Source organism: Xyrauchen texanus, chromosome 3, assembly GCF_025860055.1.
Source record: "Xyrauchen texanus isolate HMW12.3.18 chromosome 3, RBS_HiC_50CHRs, whole genome shotgun sequence".
NCBI classification, from domain to species: domain Eukaryota; kingdom Metazoa; phylum Chordata; class Actinopteri; order Cypriniformes; family Catostomidae; genus Xyrauchen; species Xyrauchen texanus.
The window spans coordinates 60,198,800-60,219,104 of record NC_068278.1 but is presented as its reverse complement, the minus strand read 5'-3'; the positions used below and the strand labels follow the sequence as shown (position 1 = coordinate 60,219,104).

Here is a 20,305-nt window from a genome sequence, read left to right as displayed (position 1 = left end):
ACCACCAACCCTGCGATAAGTGGCCGACCCGCTCTACTGCCTGAACCACAGCTGCCATATATCGCCCCAAATCGATCACTTTCTGTGAGAAACAGTTCAATATTTAAGTCCTGTTCACTATAAATGTTCACTTCGGGCCGCTCTCCAATGCGCGTTCATGATGGGACGAGTTCTTGCATAATGTAAACGCAGGATTGTGTACTCGAGTCACATTTGATGACTTGCGACTCGACTCATCATAATCAAAGAAGACTTGTGAATCGATTTGGGGCCAATGAGGAACGGACTGTCCATTGTGAGAACCGAGCGGGCCGGTGGGTCGGCCGCAAGATGGGCCGAATGGACTGCGATAAGCTCAAATGAGTCACCAAAATGCCGGCGCGATATGCAGAAAAGGACAGCGAATGCCCCACATACAACTTTTGTACCCCCCCCCCCCCCATGTAAAATCCCTGGCTGATTTCTCTTCCCGGTCCAGCCCTGCTGTGGACCAACGAAGGTAGTGAAAATACGGGATTGTCCTGTATTTAAAGATGAAATGATGCACCCCATATCGAATCAGTATGGGACACGATTTGTCCCGTATTTAAGCTGGTCAGATCGTGTCACGCCGAAATCATCCCAGATGGTTAATGCAACATTAAGTACAAAATGTTGCCTATGGTGTGTAAGGGACCGTCTGAAATCTCCACACATTGTTTTACTATAGCAATTAACACTCGGACCCTAGTTTGGGCTAAGAGCACTAATGACATGTTTAAGACTTGACGCTTAAAGTTGAGGACTTGTGACTTGCATTTACATTTACATTTATGCATTTGGCAGATGCTTTTATCCAAAGGGACTTACAGTGCACTTATTACAGGGACAATCCCCCCGGAGCAACCTGGAGTTAAGTGTCTTACTCAAGGACACAATGGTGGTGACTGTGGGGATCAAACCAGCAACCTTCTGAGTACCAATGTATTATACAGAGCACTTATTACAGGGACAATCCCCCCCGGAGCAACCTGGAGTTAAGTGTCTTACTCAAGGACACAATGGTGGTGACTGTGGGGATCGAACCAGTGACCTTCTGATTACCAGTGATGTGCTTTAGTCCACTACGCCACCACCACTCGACTTGGGTTGAGACCTGCAACACAATGAGTTGGTCCCACCGCTGCCTACACGAGTTGGCATGTTCACACGAGAATCGATGCAATACAACTCTGAACGCTGTTCACAACCTTCATAGGTTTTGCTTCCATTGAACATGCCAACGCGCTTGCGTCATGCAAGAACAGGGACGGATTATGACTTGCAAAGGCCCTGGGGCCAATTATCTCCAATTATCTCACCCAAAAACGGAGGAGGGGTTCGATGTTCATACCCAAAAGGGTTTTCAAGCAGGGGGGGTCACCAAACTAGATCACACAGCCTTAAAGCCCAGGGGACCCCCGGGCAGTCAAGGGCCCCTTGGGCACTGGCCCCATTGGCACGGTCGGTAATCCGTCCCTGTGCAAGAACTCTGTCTGGGTGAACTATCCCGATGCTTCCATTGTGCCACGTCTTTCATGAATATAATTAATTATGGATCATACATATTACACCAGTTAGAACAGATATGATGCAATTTTAGCAATAGAGTCACGCTGTTGACAATCGAAAAATATGTATTATTTACCAACAGGTGAGAATGAATAAATTGGCTCGCCATTCGATTATTAGAACAATGGATGACGTGGATTGAAATTAGAATGGATTATTTAAAGGAAAGTAATATGAAAACAAGCAGGGTGTAAATTATATTTGAAAAAGCCTTCAGTTGCATGACAAACGAGACAATAACAAACCACACACTTTAATATTCAGATGAAGCTGCTGTTAGTTGTGTGATAATGAATACATAATGAATCCTGTGAGTTATGAAGCGAGTTTCTTAAGATCAAACACGCTAATGTTTTATTTATTCTATATTTGTGTTAGTTAGTAGTGTGTTGATTACCCACACAAACTGATGTCAGAGGTGTTTACGACTCCCTCGATAGGCTCTTTATAAGCTTTGATTGTCCCGTCAGCCATATACGAGACTGTTTAGTGCTGAAAAACTGCTATAGTGTTATAGCCTGCAGTCCGGCTAACACGCTCCTCTTACCTCCTCCTTGGACAAAAATAAGGCCACGTCCTTATCAATATTTCTCATGGAATCCACAAGTTACCATGGCAGCGATATTGAACCCAGTGCGCCGATGAAAATGGCTCACCAGAAGAAAATTAAAAACAAAAAGAAAATCCGTTCAGGGATTGAAGACAGAAACGAACCGATTTGTAAATGAATCGTTCAATACTTCGATCAGTTAGACCGTGTGAAATGCAATATTCACATCCTGAAGAAGAACAGACGCATTTGTACTATCAGTATTTATTTATTGGAGAAAGTGTGGAGTATTTCACTCTTGGTTGGCACAGCATTATTGGGTTTCGCCATCTAATTATCATTTTTAAGGAGCCATCAGAGTGCTCATTGATTGTTAAGGGCTCCATCCTCATTCTGACCCTTAAAATGAAATGGTTGTTTTTGCTACTGTACTTTTAAGACTTCTGTATGTAGATGACCTTTGTTATGATTGTCAAACCTCTGTGTACTGGAGCACTCAAGCAGTTCCTACAGTGTCTGTATACTGAAGAGGTGTTTAAATATTAATGTGGGCGGACATATGTAAATGAGTATTACAATGGTTAACATTGACTAAATTAAATGTTTTTTTTGCTGCTTAGTTTCAATGATTAGTTTTTACTATATCCTGCTGTGTTTTAACGTGTGTGTGTGTGTGTGTGTGTGTGTGTGTGTGTGTGTGTGTGTGTGTGTGTGTGTGTGTGTGTGTGTGTGTGTTTCAGAACCCAGCTCTCATTACGTCATCTCTCTGAAGGCGTTCAATAACGCTGGTGAAGGAGTTCCGCTCTATGAGAGCGCAGTCACCAGATCGTTGTCGGGTAATAAATACTTCTCTGATATTCATGCCTTGTTGGTTATTGATTTCCCTTTTTTTTTTTTGTGAAGTATAAATTACATTTTATTTGTGTATATATATATATATATATATATATATATATATATATATATATATATACAGTAGATATTTGAATTAATTATTGTCATTTAATTCAACATTAGTGACCTCTATAACTGTTTTTGCTGTGATTTAAATCTTGTTTACTGTTGAAAAATAAACATTCTGAAGATGAACATCAACATATCTGAAGAGACATTAATACAGTAACATACAAGACCAACCCTGTGAAAAATAGAGCTGATTTACCCCACAACAGCCCTAAATTACCCCACAACACCCTGATTTACCCCACAACAGCCCTGATTTACCACACAACACCCTGATTTACCCCGGAACAGCCCTGATTTACCACACAACACCCTGATTTACCCCACAACAGCCCTGATTTACCACACAACACCCTGATTTACCCCGAACAGCCCTGATTTACCACACAACACCCTGATTTACCCCACAACAGCCCTGATTTACCACACAACACCCTGATTTACCACAGAACAGCCCTGATTTACCACACAACACCCTGAATTACCCCACAACACCCTGATTTACCCCAGAACAGCCCCGATTTACCCCACAACACCCTGAATTACCCCACAACAGCCCTGATTTACCCCAGAACAGCCCTGATTTACCACACAACACCCTGATTTACCCCAGAACAGCCCTGATTTACCACACAACACCCTAAATTACCCCACAACACCCTGATTTACCCCACAACAGCCCTGATTTACCCCACAACAGCCCTGATTTACCCCGGAACAGCCCTGATTTACCACACAACACCCTGATTTACCCCGGAACAGCCCTGATTTACCACACAACACCCTGATTTACCCCACAACAGCCCTGATTTACCACACAACACCCTGATTTACCCCGGAACAGCCCTGATTTACCACACAACACCCTGATTTACCCCACAACAGCCCTGATTTACCACACAACACCCTGATTTACCACAGAACAGCCCTGATTTACCACACAACACCCTGAATTACCCCACAACACCCTGATTTACCCCAGAACAGCCCCGATTTACCACACAACACCCTGAATTACCCCACAACAGCCCTGATTTACCCCAGAACAGCCCTGATTTACCACACAACACCCTGATTTACCCCAGAACAGCCCTGATTTACCACACAACACCCTAAATTACCCCACAACACCCTGATTTACCCCACAACAGCCCTGATTTACCCCACAACAGCCCTGATTTACCCCAGAACAGCCCTGATTTACCACACAACACCCTGATTTACCCCAGAACAGCCCTGATTTACCACACAACACCCTAAATTACCCCACAACACCCTGATTTACCCCACAACAGCCCTGATTTACCCCACAACAGCCCTGATTTACCCCGGAACAGCCCTGATTTACCACACAACACCCTGATTTACCCCACAACAGCCCTGATTTACCACACAACACCCTGATTTACCCCGGAACAGCCCTGATTTACCACACAACACCCTGATTTACCCCACAACAGCCCTGATTTACCACACAACACCCTGATTTACCACAGAACAGCCCTGATTTACCACACAACACCCTGAATTACCCCACAACACCCTGATTTACCCCAGAACAGCCCCGATTTACCACACAACACCCTGAATTACCCCACAACAGCCCTGATTTACCCCAGAACAGCCCTGATTTACCACACAACACCCTGATTTACCCCAGAACAGCCCTGATTTACCACACAACACCCTGAATTACCACACAACACCCTGATTTACCCCAGAACAGCCCTGATTTACCACACAACACCCTGAATTACCCCATAACACCCTGAATTACCCCACAACACCCTGATTTACACCACAACACCCTGATTTACCACACAACACCCTGATTTACCCCACAACAGCCCTGAATTACCCCAGAACAGCCCTGATTTACCACACAACAGCCCTGAATTACCCCAGAACAGCCTGAATTACCCCACAACACCCTGATTTACACCACAACACCCTGAATTACCACACAACAGCCCTGATTTACCCCAGAACAGCCCTTATTTACCACACAACACCCTGATTTACACCATAACACCCTGAATTACCCCACAACACCCTGATTTACCCCAGAACAGCCCTGATTTACACCACAACACCCTGAATTACCCCACAACAGCCCTGATTTACCCCAGAACAGCCCTGATTTACACCACAACACCCTGATTTACCACACAACACCCTGATTTACCCTACAACAGCCCTGAATTACCCCAGAACAGCCCTGATTTACCACACAACACCCTGATTTACACCACAACACCCTGAATTACCCCACAACACCCTGATTTACCCCAGAACAGCCCTGATTTACACCACAACACCCTGAATTACCCCACAACAGCCCTGATTTACCCCGGAACAGCCCTGATTTACCACACAACACCCTGATTTACCCCAGAAAAGCCCTGATTTACCACACAACACCCTGAATTACCCCAGAAAAGCCCTGATTTACCACACAACACCCTGAATTACCCCACAACACCCTGATTTACCCCACAACACCCTGATTTACACCACAACACCCTGAATTACCACACAACAGCCCTGATTTACCCCAGAACAGCCCTGATTTACCACACAACACCCTGATTTACCCCAGAACAGCCATGATTTACCACACAACACCCTGATTTACCCCTGAACAGCCCTGATTTACCACACAACACCCTGAATTACCCCACAACACCCCTGATTTACCACACAACACCCTGAATTACCCCACAACACCCTGATTTACACCACAACACCCTGAATTACCCCACAACACCCTGATTTACACCACAACACCCTAAATTACCACACAACACCCTGAATTACCCCACAACACCCTGATTTACCCCACAACACCCTAATTTACACCACAACACCCTGAATTACCACACAACAGCCCTGATTTACCCCAGAACAGCCCTGATTTACCCCACAACAGCCCTGAATTACCACACAACACCCTGATTTACCCCACAACAGCCCTGATTTACCCCAGAACAGCCGTGATTTACCACACAACACCCTGATTTACACCAGAACAGCCCTGATTTACCCCAGAACAGCCCTGATTTACCCCACAACAGCCCTGAATTACCACACAACACCCTGATTTACCCCACAACAGCCCTGATTTACCCCAGAACAGCCGTGATTTACCACACAACACCCTGAATTACCCCAGAACAGCCCTGATTTACCACACAACACCCTGAATTACCTCAGAACACCCTGATGTACACCACAACACCCTGAATTACCCCACAACACCCTGATTTACACCACAACACCCTGAATTACCACACAACAGCTCTGATTTACCCCAGAACAGCCCTGATTTACCACACAACACCCTGATTTACCCCAAGAACAGACCTGATTTACCACACAACACCCTGAATTACCACACAACAGCCCTGATTTACCCCAGAACAGCCCTGATTTACCCCACAACAGCCCTGATTTTGTCCTCCCGCTCTGTTTGATTGATAGGCACACACACACACCTCAGTGTTTCATTTAACCATTTAACATCTTGTTGTCATGCTCAAATTTGTTTGTGTTTTATTTAGATTTGAAGTGTTGAACAGTGTTTAATTTATAGAACACAGTTTAAAACAACTGAAACACACAACAAATACAACACACCTCCTCTAAGGTTGGTTAAATGCCAGGGTAAACAAATATGTTTTCAGCTTAGTTTTAAAATCAGATATTATTAAAGCAGTTCTTATATAATTTGGTAAGTTGTTCCAAAGTTTAAGGGCCACTACAGCAAAGCTTTGGTCGCCTCGTCTTTAGTCTAAATCTAGGAACTGTCAAAAGCTTCAGATCTGATGATCAAAGAGATCTTTGGGGATTTGTGTGTAGGGCACTAATCCATTGAGAGATTTAAAAACAAAAAGCATTCATTTATAATCGATTATATATTGAACAGGGAGCCAGTGAAGAGAATGTAAAATCGGAGAAATATGGCCCGCTTGCGAGCACCCGTCCGCATTCTTGCTGCTGGCTAATACCTACATAAAGGGAGTTACAGTAATCCAGACGGGCAACAATAAATGCATGAATGCCACTTCAGGGCTCATCACAAACAAAGCCAAGATTTTTCACGAACAGTTTGAGGAAAGGAGAGAACTGTCCCAAATTAACATAGGTCGGGCCTAGCACAATCAGAGGGACCAAACGTAATTATCTCAGCTTTAGATCCTCTAGACAGGCCAGCAAAGGTTCTAGAGTATTACCGTCATTTATTTTCAAAGGTAAGTACTTACTTAATTTGTGTATCATCTGCATAACAATGAAAAGATTCCCCCATGTTTCTTAAGCACACTTCCTAAAGGAAGCACATAAAGTCAAAACAATACAGGAGCCAGAATAGATCCTTGAGGAACGCCACAGGTGAGAGGGGCTGAGACAGATGAAAGTTCACCTAAAGAAACGGAAAAGCTTCTGCTTGAAAGATAAGATATAACCAGCTTCTGCGTTAACACGGATGCCTGCGCGCTGCTCAAGGCGTGCAATAAGGACGCCATGATCCACCGGTATCAAAGGCTGCGCTAAGATCTAATAGCACCAAAACCGCAGAATTCCCAGAATCAACAGTTGGTTAAAAGCGTTTAAAAGGGCTGATTGAGTTCTAAAACCGGACTGGAATACTTCAAACATGTTATTGGACAAGTTCTGCTTTCTCTGAGATTTTTGAGATAAAAGTCTTTTAGAAGTAGGTCTAAAATTGGAGAGAAGGGTCGTATCAAGGTTAGGTTATTTAAGGAGAGAACTTATAGTGGTATCAGCATTTACAGCCGGGGTCTTGGGAGTTTGAATTCAGGGCGTGCTGAGTGACTCAAGCCAGGTCTCTTTAGCAACCAAATTGGCCCGGTTGCTAGGGAGGGTTGAGTCACATGGGGTAACCTCCTCGTGGTCGCTATAATATGGTTCTCGCTCTCGGTGGGGCGCGTGCTGTGTGACTCCAGTCAGGTCTCCTGAGCAACCAAATTGGCCCGGTTGCTAGGGAGGATTGAGTCACATGGGGTAACCTCCTCGTGGTCGCTATAATGTGGTTCTCGCTCTCGGTGGGGCGCGTGCTGAGTGACTCCAGTCAGGTCTCCTTAGCAACCAAATTGGCCCTGTTACTAGGGAGGGTAGAGTCACATGGGGTAACCTCCTCATGGTCGCTATAATGTGATTCTCGTTCTCGGTGGGGCGCGTGCTGAGTGACTCCAGTCAGGTCTCCTTAGCAACCATATTGGCCTGGTTGCTAGGGAGGGTAGAGTCACATGGGGTAACCTCCTCGTGGTCGCTATAATGTGGTTCTCGCTCTCGGTGGGGTGTGTGGTGAGTTGTGCGTGGATGCCGCGGAGAATAGCGTGAAGCATCCACACGCGCTACGTCTCCATGGTAACGCGCTCAACAAGTCACGTGGTCAGACACGCGGATTGACGGTCTCAGACGCGCCGGCAACTGGGATTCGTCCTCCGCCACCCGGATTGAGTCACTACGCCACCACGAGGACTCGGAGCGCATTGGAAATTGGCCATTACAAATTGGGGAAATAAAAAGCATCCACAGCCTGAATATAAACATAACTACACCTCTGTACACATTACCGTGCTCACTGTCTTTCAACAATATATTAAGGCCTAATATCAAGAAAGACCAACAAATCTCAAAGTGAAAGTATGTACAGATCATTCAAACACATTTATTTCCGTGACAGTATAATGGATGATGTATTCTCACCTGATCAATGTCTGTTTCTGTCTCATACTGATAGAATAAAAGGCTTATATATGTGTTTGTCTACAGCTGATGAAGCCGACTACATTATCTGTTAGTCTTTTCTGACTCTCTCTCTCTTTCTGCATCTCTCAGGTCAAACTGTGCATTTATTTGGTAGTCACGTGTTTTTGGCAGGTTTGGAGAGGTTCACTCTGCTAGTGCTGTTTGTATCTGTCTGTGTCACTATCTAGTGCACTCTCACAGTGTGTGTTGGCTAGTGCACTTAACGTTCTCTTTTTTCTCTGTCACTCCATTTTACTTCCTTTTCCACTCTCATCTTTGCTGCATGATTGCTTATGATTTTGCTGGCATGCACACAAAATGCATAAACATAAATTCCCATGTCACACATACATGTGTGTGTGTGTGTGTGTGTGTGTGTGTGTGGCGCCAGACCCCTCTGATCCATCCGATGATGATTTGTTCCATCTGTTTGATAAATTCCCCACCTCCATCCCAGACGCCGCCACGCCCATGATTCCTCCTGTAGGTGTGCAGGCCGTGGCTCTCACCTCAGACTCTGTGCGGGTCAGCTGGGCTGATAACTCCATTCCAAAGAACCAGAAGTCCCCTGAAGTGCGGTATTACTCCGTCAAGTGGAAGACCAGCCACTCCACTAGCGGAAAATTCAAGGTGACCATGGGACGATCTCTGATTGTACCTCCGATTGTACCATTGATGACTGTTCTCTTACATGTACAATGTACAATGGTATTTTTCCTTTTCTTTTTTGAAGTACCTTTGGATTACCATGAGAATACCATGTGTGTATATATATATATATATATATATATATATATATATATATATATATATATATATATATATACAGTATATAGTAATCAATGCAACATACTATTACCATTGGATACCATCACTGTACCACCACAGTATTTTACAGTGTGGTTTATAGGAGATATAGGATGTAAATGTAGTTTACTGGTTGATATTCATGTTTGTGTCATATTGGAGATTTTTTTATTGGAAATTTCTCCCCAATCTGGAACGCCCAATTCCCAAAGTCCTCGTGGTGGTGTAGTGACTCGCCTCAATCCGGGTGGTGGAGGACGAATCTCAGTTGCCTCCGCGGCTGAGACCGTCAATCCGCGCATCTTATCACTTGTTGAGCGCGTTGCCATGAAGACGTAGCACGTGTGGAGGCTTCATGCTATTCTCCGCGGCATCCACGCACAACACGCCACACGCCCCACCGAGAGCGAGAACCACATTATAGTGACCACGAGGAGGTTACCCCATGTGACTCTACCCTCTCTAGCAACCGGGCCAATTTGGTTACCCCATGTGACTCTACCCTCCCTAGCAACCGGGCCAATTTGGTTACCCCATGTGACTCTACCCTCCCTAGCAACCGGGAAAATTTGGTTATCCCATGTGACTCTACCCTCCCTAGCAACCGGGCCAATTTGGTTACCCCATGTGACTCTACCCTCCCTAGCAACCGGGCCAATTTGGTTACCCCATGTGACTCTACCCTCCCTAGCAACCGGACCAATTTGGTTACCCCATGTGACTCTACCCTCGCTAGCAACCGGGCCAATTTGTTTACCCCATGTGACTCTACCCTCCCTAGCAACCAGGCCAATTTGGTTACCCCATGTGACTCTACCCTCCCTAGCAACCAGGCCAATTTGGTTACCCCATGTGACTCTACCCTCGCTAGCAACCGGGCCAATTTGGTTACCCCATGTGACTCTACCCTCCCTAGCAACCGGACCAATTTGGTTGCTAAGGAGACCCAGATGGAGTCATTCAGCACGCCCTGGATTCAAACTCACAACTCCTGGTGTGGTAGTCGGTGTCAATACTCTCTGAGATACACAGATACCCCATTGGAGATATATTTGAATGTTTTACTAAAACTGTGTGAAGTGTGACATCATTCAGAGTTCCTGTGATGTAATGTGCAGTTTTATTTGGGTTATTCCATGTCTAATCAAACACATTTTTGAAAATTCCCCAGCTAAAATTTTCAATTGTGTGAAAACTTTTTCTGAAGAAAAATATGCGTAAATGATGATAAAAGCCAAAATATCCATCCAACCGGGTTGGCGGTTCATTTCCTGGCCCACATGACTCCACGTGCTGAAGTGGCCTTGGGCAAGACACTGAACCCCAAGTTGCTCCCAATGGCAGACTAACACCTTACATGCAGCTCTGACATCATTGGGGTGTGTGAGTGTGTGTTTGTGTGTGTGTGTGTGTGTGTGTGTGTGCGTGTGTGTGCGCGAGTGTGAGTGAGTGTGTGAATGGGACACAGTGTTTTTCACAGTGTGATTTTTGACCATAACATTTTTTTTTAAATGTTCAGATGAAGGCACATTGAGTGCCCCATATCTCTGGGATTTTACCATATTGGGCCAAAGGCTTGAGGATACAAGAAGGAAGGTTTGTCCTGAACCACAATATAAAAGGATATTGAGATATCTTTAATTATGCGTGAGTTATATGCATTGCCGTTTTGGAAAAATTACACAAAGTGTTTTTTTCCCATTTTTGAACTCTCACCATTGCGTATAATACAACAAGGGGTGCTGGAGTCAACTGATTTTAAAAATGTATCCACCAATCTGTGTGTAAAAATAAAATAAAGATGCTGACACCTTTCTAAAGTTACTTTTTTGACCTGTACTTTTCCTCCAAAATTATAGGCTGAAAATTGTCATTTTGACCCCCACTGTACAAAATAATGGATTATTCTGTAAATATCAATATTTTGGCTTTCATCATCATTTATGTTTATCTTTTACCAGTGAAATGAAAAGTAAAAAGGAATTGTTTAGCAAGGGACGTCTGGTTGAGTTGGAATGACCCATTTGCAGTAGTTCCACATGAAAGTAACAAAAGTGTGTGATTGTGTGTGTATTGTTGTTGTTTTGGTTTCTAGTCGGCTGACACAACAGCTCTAAGTCACACAGTCAGCGGTCTGAAGCCAAACACCATGTATGAATTCTCTGTCATGGTAACAAAAGGCCGCAAGACCAGCACATGGAGTATGACAGCACACGCCACCACATATGAAGCAGGTACACACACACATGCATGTAATCATATGTAAAACACACTCTATTCTACTTGTCATGCAAAAGCAGTGTGTATATGTGTATGTTTATACCAGACTGGAATGTTTATACCATATGAAAGATGGATATTGAGATATATTTAATTATTTAAATTATAAAAATGTTTTTTTCCCCCATTTTTGGCATATAATGCAAGAAGAGGTGCTGAAGTCAACTGATTTTAGTAATAGATCTACAGTTGAAGTCAGAAGTTTACATCCACTTAGGTTGGAGTCATTAAAAAAATCTTGTAACCACTCCACAGATTTCATATTAGCACACTATAGTTTTGGCGAGTCGTTTAGGACGTCTACTTTGTGCATGACACGAGTCATTTTTCCAACAATGGTTTACAGACCGATTGTGTCACTTTTAATTGACTATAATCACAATTCCAGTGGGTCAGAAGTTTACATACACTAAGTTAACTGTGCCTTTAAGCAGCTTGGAAAATTCCAGAAAATGACATCAAGCCTTTAGCCAATTAGCTTCTGATAGGAGGTGTGCTGAATTGGAGGTGTACCTGTGGATGTATTTTAAGGCCTTCAAACTCAGTGTCTCTTTGCTTGACATCATGGGGAAATCTAAAGAAATCAGACAAGACCTCAGAAAAACATTTGTAGACCTCCACAAGTCTGATTCATCCTTGGGAGCAATTTCCAAACACCTGAAGGTGCCACGTTCATCTGTACAAACAATAGTACACAAGTATAAACACCATGTGACCACACAGTCATCACATCGCTCAGGAAGGAGACGCATTCTGTCTCCTAGAGATGAACGTAGTTTGTGTGAAAAGTGCAAATCAATCCCAGAACAACAGCAAAGGACCTTGTGAAGATGCTGGAGGAAACAGGTGGACGAGTATCTAGATCCACAGCAACACCAGTCCTATATGGACATCACCTGAAAGGCTCAGCAAGGAAGAAGCCGCTGCTCCAAAACCACCATAAACAAGCCAGACTACAGTTTGCAAGTGCACATGGGGACAAAGATCTGACTTTAGGAGAAATGTCCTCTGGTCTGATGAAACACATATTGAACTGTTTGGCCATAATGACCATCGTTATGTTTGGAGGATAAAAGGGTGAAGAACAGCATCCCAACAGTGAAGCATGGGGGTGCAGCATCATGTTGTGGGGGTGCTGCAGGAGGGACTGGTGCACTTCACTAAATAGATGATGACATCATGAGGAAGAAAAGAGGCATTACAACATGCTTATTTAATATAAAACCTTAAGTTGAAGTTCCAGATACTGTAACTATATTGTGACATTATATATACATTTATTATTAATTTCATGGTATTAGATTTTGGTAAAAGCACCCAGACACATATATGTTTATTTACAGTTAATGTGTGCTCTTTAATACAGTAATATTGTAATCATTTATCACTACACATTTAGTCTTTTATTCAGTCAGTAATGGATGTTTTTACACTGAAGGGCACAAAGAGCCAAATATCGAGATGCTTAATTACTATCTATGTTTATTCTCTTTTGTTCTTAATGTGATATTTGATTAAGGAATTGCTTTAAAGGTAATTATAGTGAGAGAGAACCAAACGTGAGAGTCACATCAGCGTCACGAATTGCTTTAAATGCAATTGTTGCTGTCGGTAACGCTTAATTTACAGCCTTGTCTGAGTGTTCTGCTTACATGTGGCTTAATGTTAAGCTCTAATTAATTCAAGTTTTATATTAATGTGAAGTGGAAGAATAAAGGCCACAAGCTATGCTGTATTTGGAATAGCATACCATGTGACAGGATGAGGTCATGTGACAACAATGTAGCATGCTGGAGTATTGTTTTGAACTAATAGGTATTATACAGTGTATACAATGTTCATTATATAGTAAGCTTACTAGAATACTTTCCGTTCGGTAAACCTGACCTTTTGGGCTTTTTCTATTGGTTAGCACCGAGCTCCGCCCCAAAGGACCTGACTGTGATTGGCCGAGAGGGACGCCCACGAGCCATTCTCATTAGCTGGCAGCCACCACTGGAGGCCAACGGACGAATCACAGGTGAGTGTGTGTGTAAGTGTGTGTGTGTGAGTGTGTGTGATTGTGTGTGAGTGTGTATTTATGTGTGTGTGTGAGTGTGTATGTATGTATGTGTGTGTGTGTGTGAGTGTGTGTGTGAGTGTGTATGTATGTGTGTATGTGTGTGAGTGTGTATGTATGTATGTATGTGTGTGTGAGTGTGAGTGTGTGTGTGTGTGTGTGTGTGAGAGAGTGTGTGAGGGTGTGTGTGTGTGTGTGTATGTGTGAGTGTGTATGTATGTATGTATGTGTGTGTGTGTGTGTGAGAGTGTGTGTGTGAGTGTGTATGTATGTATGTGTGTGTGTGTGTGAGTGTGTGTGTGTGTGTGTGTGAGAGAGTGTGAGTGTGTATGTATGTGTGTGTGTGTGTGTATGTATGTATGTATGTGAGAGAGTGTGTGTGTGTGTGTGTGTGTGAGTGTGTGTGTGTGTGTGTGTGTGTGTGAGAGAGTGTGTGTGTGTGTGTGTGAGTGTGTGTGTGTGTGTGTGTGTGTGTGTGAGAGAGTGTGTGTGTGTGTGTGTATGAGAGTGTGTGTGAGAGAGTGTGTGTGTGTGTGTATGAGAGTGTGTGTGTGTGTGTGTGTGCGTGTGTGTGTGTGTGTGTGTGTGTGTGTGTGTGTGTGTGTGTGTGTGTGTGTGTGTGTGTGAGTGTGTATGTATGTGTGTGTGTGTGTGTGTGCGTGTGTGTGTGTGTGAGTGTGTATGTATGTATGTGTGTGTGTGTGTGTGTGCGTGTGTGAGTGTGTATGTATGTATGTGTGTGTGTGTGTGCGTGTGTGTGTGTGTGAGTGTGTATGTATGTATGTGTGTGTGTGTGTGTGTGAGTGTGTATGTATGTGTGTGTGAGTGTGTGTGTGTGTATTTTTGGTCTGTTTTCATCTAGAAAAAAAAATCTTCTAGAGTTTTAAAAGGACATTAGCATTTAAATGACTTAAAAGCCTAAAAAGTATTTTTGGAAACACCCAACCTCAGTACTGCTTTAACTCTCTCTCTCTCTCTCTCTCTCTCTCTCTCTCTCTCTCTCTCTCTCTCTCTCTCAGGTTATATTGTGTATTACACTCTGGATAAGAACATGCCGATCGATGATTGGGTGATGGAGCCCATCAGTGGAGACCGTCTCACTCATCAGGTCATGGATCTGAATCTGGACACTGTGTACTTCTTCCGTATCCAGGCCAAGAATGCTAAAGGTGTGGGGCAGCTGTCAGACCCCGTGCAGTACAGGACGTCTAAAGGTCAGAGGGCAACATAACACTTAGAGATCAACCGATATGAGTGTTTCAATGAGCTCAAATTGGCCATATTATTGTTTACATTATTATTCTTATTATTAAAGTTGTATTTAAGCCATAAAAGAAGTCTCTCTGAGATGAAACATCTCTTTTACAGGGCTGTCATGGACAAGATAGTCAGCCAAGTAAAGAGAAACACTTGCTACATATACAATAAATAATGAACACATAATACATTTTTTAATCATATTTTAAGACTGAAATCGCTTGCACTTTTTTATTACGTCTTCTCCAAGCAAGAGAGAGAGAGAGTGAATAATAATAATAACTAGATAGGTACATTTCCTGAAGAAAATGTGAGTGGTGCTTGCCATGGCAAAACTCGTCAAATAACATTTTATAACTTGTTGCTAAGCACTAAAATAATGGTCATAGAATGTTGCTGGCATGTGTTTTTCATGATGGTAGCATGTTTGTGTTATGTTTGTGTTAGCATGATGCTAGCACGTTTTTAGCATGTTTTAGCACTTTGCTAGGCGATGCTAGCATGTGTTAGCATGATGCTAACACGTTTTTAGCATGTTTTAACACTTGGTTAGGCGATGCTAACATGTTTTAGCATGATGCTACCGCATTTTTAGCATGTTTTAGAACTTCGCTAGGCGATGCTAACATGTGTTAGTATAATTCTAACACGTTTTTAGCATGTTTTATCACTTCGCTAGGCGATGCTAGCATGTGTTAGCATGATGTTAACACGTTTTTAACATGTTTTAACTCTTCGCTAGCCGATGCTAACATGTGTTAGCATGATGCTAACACGTTTTTAGCATGTTTTAACACTTCGCTAGGCGATGCTAGCATGTGTTAGCATGACGCTAGCACGTTTTTAGCATGTTTTAGCACTTCTCTAGGAGATGCTAGCATGTGTTAGCATGTTGTTAGCACGTTTTTAGCATGTGTTAACATGTTGCTAGCACGTTTTTAGCATGTTTTAACATTTCGCTAAGCGATGCTAGCATGTTTTAGCATGATGCTAACACGTTTTTAGCATGTTTTAGCACTTCACTAGGCGATGCTAGCACGTGTTAGCATGTTGCTAGCACGTTTTTAGCATGTTTTAGCAACCCTGATGTGTGATGTTTCACAGTAATTATGATCTATTCATTTGTGTTGAAGGGTGAGTGGACAAATCATAAATCTTCATCATTACAGGGTTAAAACATAGACCTAAACTCACACTCTCCCTCACACACACACACACTCTCTCACACACACACATACACACACACACACACACACACACACACTCACACATACTCACAAGAGTAACAGATGTTGAGGAGTGAATGAATCACTGCTTCTTGTGTAGGATGTAGAGTTGCTTGTTTGGGTCTCTGAGGTGTACTGTTGTACTGAACAGCAGGCAGGTTTGACCTTTGACCCTTCAGCGCTGTTGCAGTATAGACACATAAACACACACTATTCTTTAAAGTCATGGTTCTAGTGTGGATGAGAGGTGTAAACGCTTTTAAACGTTTGTGTGGTTCCGTTTGCATTCGCTACATTCCATTTATATTTGTCTGAAATTGTAACAAATGACAAGAAAAGAAAGAAAATATCTGGCCATGATGTGTATGTAAGATGTTAGATATGAAGTTTGTAGGACTGTTGTTGTGTGTTTATTATTGTGTGGATTATACAGTCAACTCTCTCTCTCTCTTTCTCTTTCATGATGTTTCTCCATCGTGATGTTTTTCAGTTGAGCATCCTGACAAGATGGCGAATGATCAAGGTGAGCAGAACATCTCACACTGCAGAGAATCAACACACAACATCTCAATCAGTCTCTCACACAAACACACCATCCGCTGAAATGCACAGACAGTGTGTGTGAGTGTGTGAGTGTGTGTGTGTGTGTGTGTGTGTGTGTGTGTGTGTGTTTCACACACCTCGTCTGCTGTTGGAAACACAAATAATTGCTTTCTTAGAAACTCCCCGTTCCAATCTTCATCTCTCAGTCCGTTACACAAATTCCCCTGAACAAAACGACTGCAGACGGACGAGTCTCTTAATGAATCCTGCCGGCTGATAATTCCACTCTGGAAGAGCTCCGCTGGAAATTGGGTTTGTTAAGAAGTCCTTCTGTGTGTTCTGGAGAGAGACACAGAGATCCTGCATCTTAATGAGAGTTCATCCGTTCGGTTCGGCATTAATTAAGACGAGTCACAGCACGACAAGTGTTTTAAAGGACTTTATGTCGACATCTTGGGCAAATATATCAGGAATGGAAAAAAGAGACGATTAAACTTTTTCTATATCTGCATAAGCAAACATGATATTCCACACGTCTCTCGGCTAAACCTGTAATTTACCATCTGTCTGCTCAATTCATCATTCACATACAGTGTGTTTTTCTAGAGGAAACGGATTTAACGCACTAGCTGAACAAAGCCGTACCGACCGTACCAGAGACTGTGTGACATGACCCTACCCAACCCGAACGGTGCATACAGATTTGAAACCCAAACCTGAAATCGCTCTTTCTCTTAATAATTTATTTTCCAAGCAAGTATTGTTGCAATTGGATGTATTTTATCTAAGCATCTGTGGCAGGGCGGAGGGCGGCATGATGTGTGTAGCATCACGACCCGTCCCCTAATCAGGCTAATTAGCCCTCAAGAGGGATAAAGGCCGACCGGAGACTGCAGTGGGACAGAGAGACAGCTGTCCATCACCAGTGTGTGTGTTTTGCCTCCTCCTTTCCATTTATCCCTTTACACTGGTGCTGAAATCCGGGAAGGAGGAGGGATGCGCCGTAGTAGAGTCCTCGCCGCTACCATCCACCCCAATGGGCAGCCGCGGCCACCTGCCAGGGGACAGAGGAGCCTGGCCGCCTGAGAGCGAAGGAACAGCCGCTGAAATGTGGCGGGGAGGGGCTCCTGGCCAACCGCCTGGAGCGGAAGAACCGCTGCCATCCGCTGAAATGCTGCGGGGTCTGAGATCACCGACCGCTAGCGGGGAGGGGTTCCTGGCCAACCGCCTGGAGCAGAAGAACCGCTGCCAGGGGTGGTGAAGACACCTTCTGTTTCCCGAGAACGCAGGGGCTGGACGACTGCCTCCGAACCGCCCGGAGAGGCGCGGCTGCCGTCCATTAGAGGGTGGAGGAGTGGCCGAGGACCAAGCTACGGCGTATCAGAGAACTGGCGAGTGAGTTCTTGAAAAAAATCTATTTGGCACAATCAGTCGGCGTTATGTCATGTAGGTGCCACATTTTTTCGGTTTCCCTCCCCATGTCCACTCCCTCATCCAGGTAGACGGGGATGACCTGCTGGCAGACGGGGCGGAAGGCACGCCCCTCCCCAGGGAAAGTGGGAGGGGGGCGTACGTCATGCCGGGGGGTCCCCGGCCTAAGAGAATGAGGGAGGAATGTGGCAGGATGAAGGGCGGGGCCGGGTCATGATCCTACACACCTGGCCCCTAATCAGGCTAATCAAGCCTCAGAGAGGGATAAAGGCCGACCGAAGACGGCAGTGCGACAGAGAGAGAGATTTACAGGCAGCTGTCCGACACCTGTGTGAATGGCTTTTGCAGACGAGCTGCTTCGAACCACCGAAACGAACCAGATTTGACCATTCGTGCACGTGTTATGAGTGTGGATGTAGCATGATGTGATGCGCCCATCGAAAGGATAGACCTTCGCACTCAAGTTTTCAAACATAGCGCTTGACATTCTGAAGTGTTTAATCCACAGCTGGTCCTCACAGTCCGCCAGAACAGTTTTGAGAGCTGGCGATCCCAGGTATGCGGAGGCTGGCAGTGTATGGGCATCGCAGCCATTTCAGCCCTCATTATGCAACATCTCCTGACAGCATTTAATAGTCCTGCAACTAAACTCTCTCCGAAGCAGAGGGTTATTTACCTGCTCCATCAACATAATGTGCATGATGTCTTTAGTCTAATTTTAAGAAATGCACATTCAATTTAGAGTTCGATTGAAACCCAGCTTGTGTTACGCGTCTGGGTTCACATGAACGTCTGTCACTGTGTCAAAATGAAATTACAATTAAGCTGAAGTAGAGTTTATTCTCTAAATGTTGCAATAAACTGTAGTGTTTCCCCTCAAGTCTACATTTACAAAGAACACACACACACACACACACACACACACACACACAATCAATTACATCCAATGAATGAGAGCACAATGTGTGTGCGTTTCACTGACTATAAATCAAGGTAAACAGTGTCGGGGAGAAACCGTGAGATTGATGTGACAGACATTTGACAAGTTCCTGTAGCTCGTGGGTCCTGCTCCACTTACAAAACACACACACACACACGCCTTTTTAAACTTAACGGTATTCAAAGCACTTTACACTGTGTCCCATACACACATTCACCCACACACAGACTCACACACACACACCAATGATGGCAGAGCTGCTATGTAAGGTGTTAGTCTGCCATTGGGAGCAACTTGGGGTTCAGTGTCTTACCCAAGGACACTTCGGCATGTGGAGTTGTGTGGGCCGGGAATCAAACCACCAAACCTGTGATTAGTGGCTGACCTGCTCTACCAACTGAGCCACAGCCGCCCACAAATGAAAATTGAGCTCAGGTGCATCCTGTTTCCACTGATCATCCTAGAGATGTTTCTACAACTTGATTGGAGTCCACCTGTGGTAAATTCAGTTGATTGGACATGATTTGGAAAGGCACACACCTGTCTATATAAGGTCCCACAGTTAACAGTGCATGTCAGAGCACAAACCAAGCCATGAAGTCCAAGGAATTGTCTGTAGACAGAATTGTATCCTTGAAGGGTACAGAAACATGTCTGCTGCATTAAAGGTCCCAATGAGTACAGTGGCCTCCATCATCTGTAAATGGAAGAAGTTTGGAACCAACGGGACTCTTTCTAGAGATGGCCGCCCGGCCAAACTGAGCGATCGGGGAAGAAGGGCCTTAGTCAGGGAGGTGACCAAGATCCCGATGGTCACTCTGACAGAGCTCCAGCGTTTCTCTGTAGAGCTCCACCAATCAGGAGACCATGACGACAGATGATCTGAC

The 20,305-nt window shown here is 44.2% G+C and overlaps 1 protein-coding gene across 1 annotated transcript in view; it reads left to right on the top strand.

The window, feature by feature from the left end:
• dcc (DCC netrin 1 receptor) overlaps nt 1–20,305 on the top strand; it is a 368,503-nt gene that overhangs the window by 274,967 nt on the left and 73,231 nt on the right. Inside the window, exons 16-21 of the mRNA XM_052100624.1 lie at nt 2,881–2,976; nt 9,267–9,505; nt 11,778–11,916; nt 13,875–13,982; nt 15,041–15,235; nt 16,995–17,027. Coding sequence (XP_051956584.1) covers nt 2,881–2,976; nt 9,267–9,505; nt 11,778–11,916; nt 13,875–13,982; nt 15,041–15,235; nt 16,995–17,027 — 810 coding nt within the window. The remainder of the gene's footprint in view (nt 1–2,880; nt 2,977–9,266; nt 9,506–11,777; nt 11,917–13,874; nt 13,983–15,040; nt 15,236–16,994; nt 17,028–20,305) is intronic.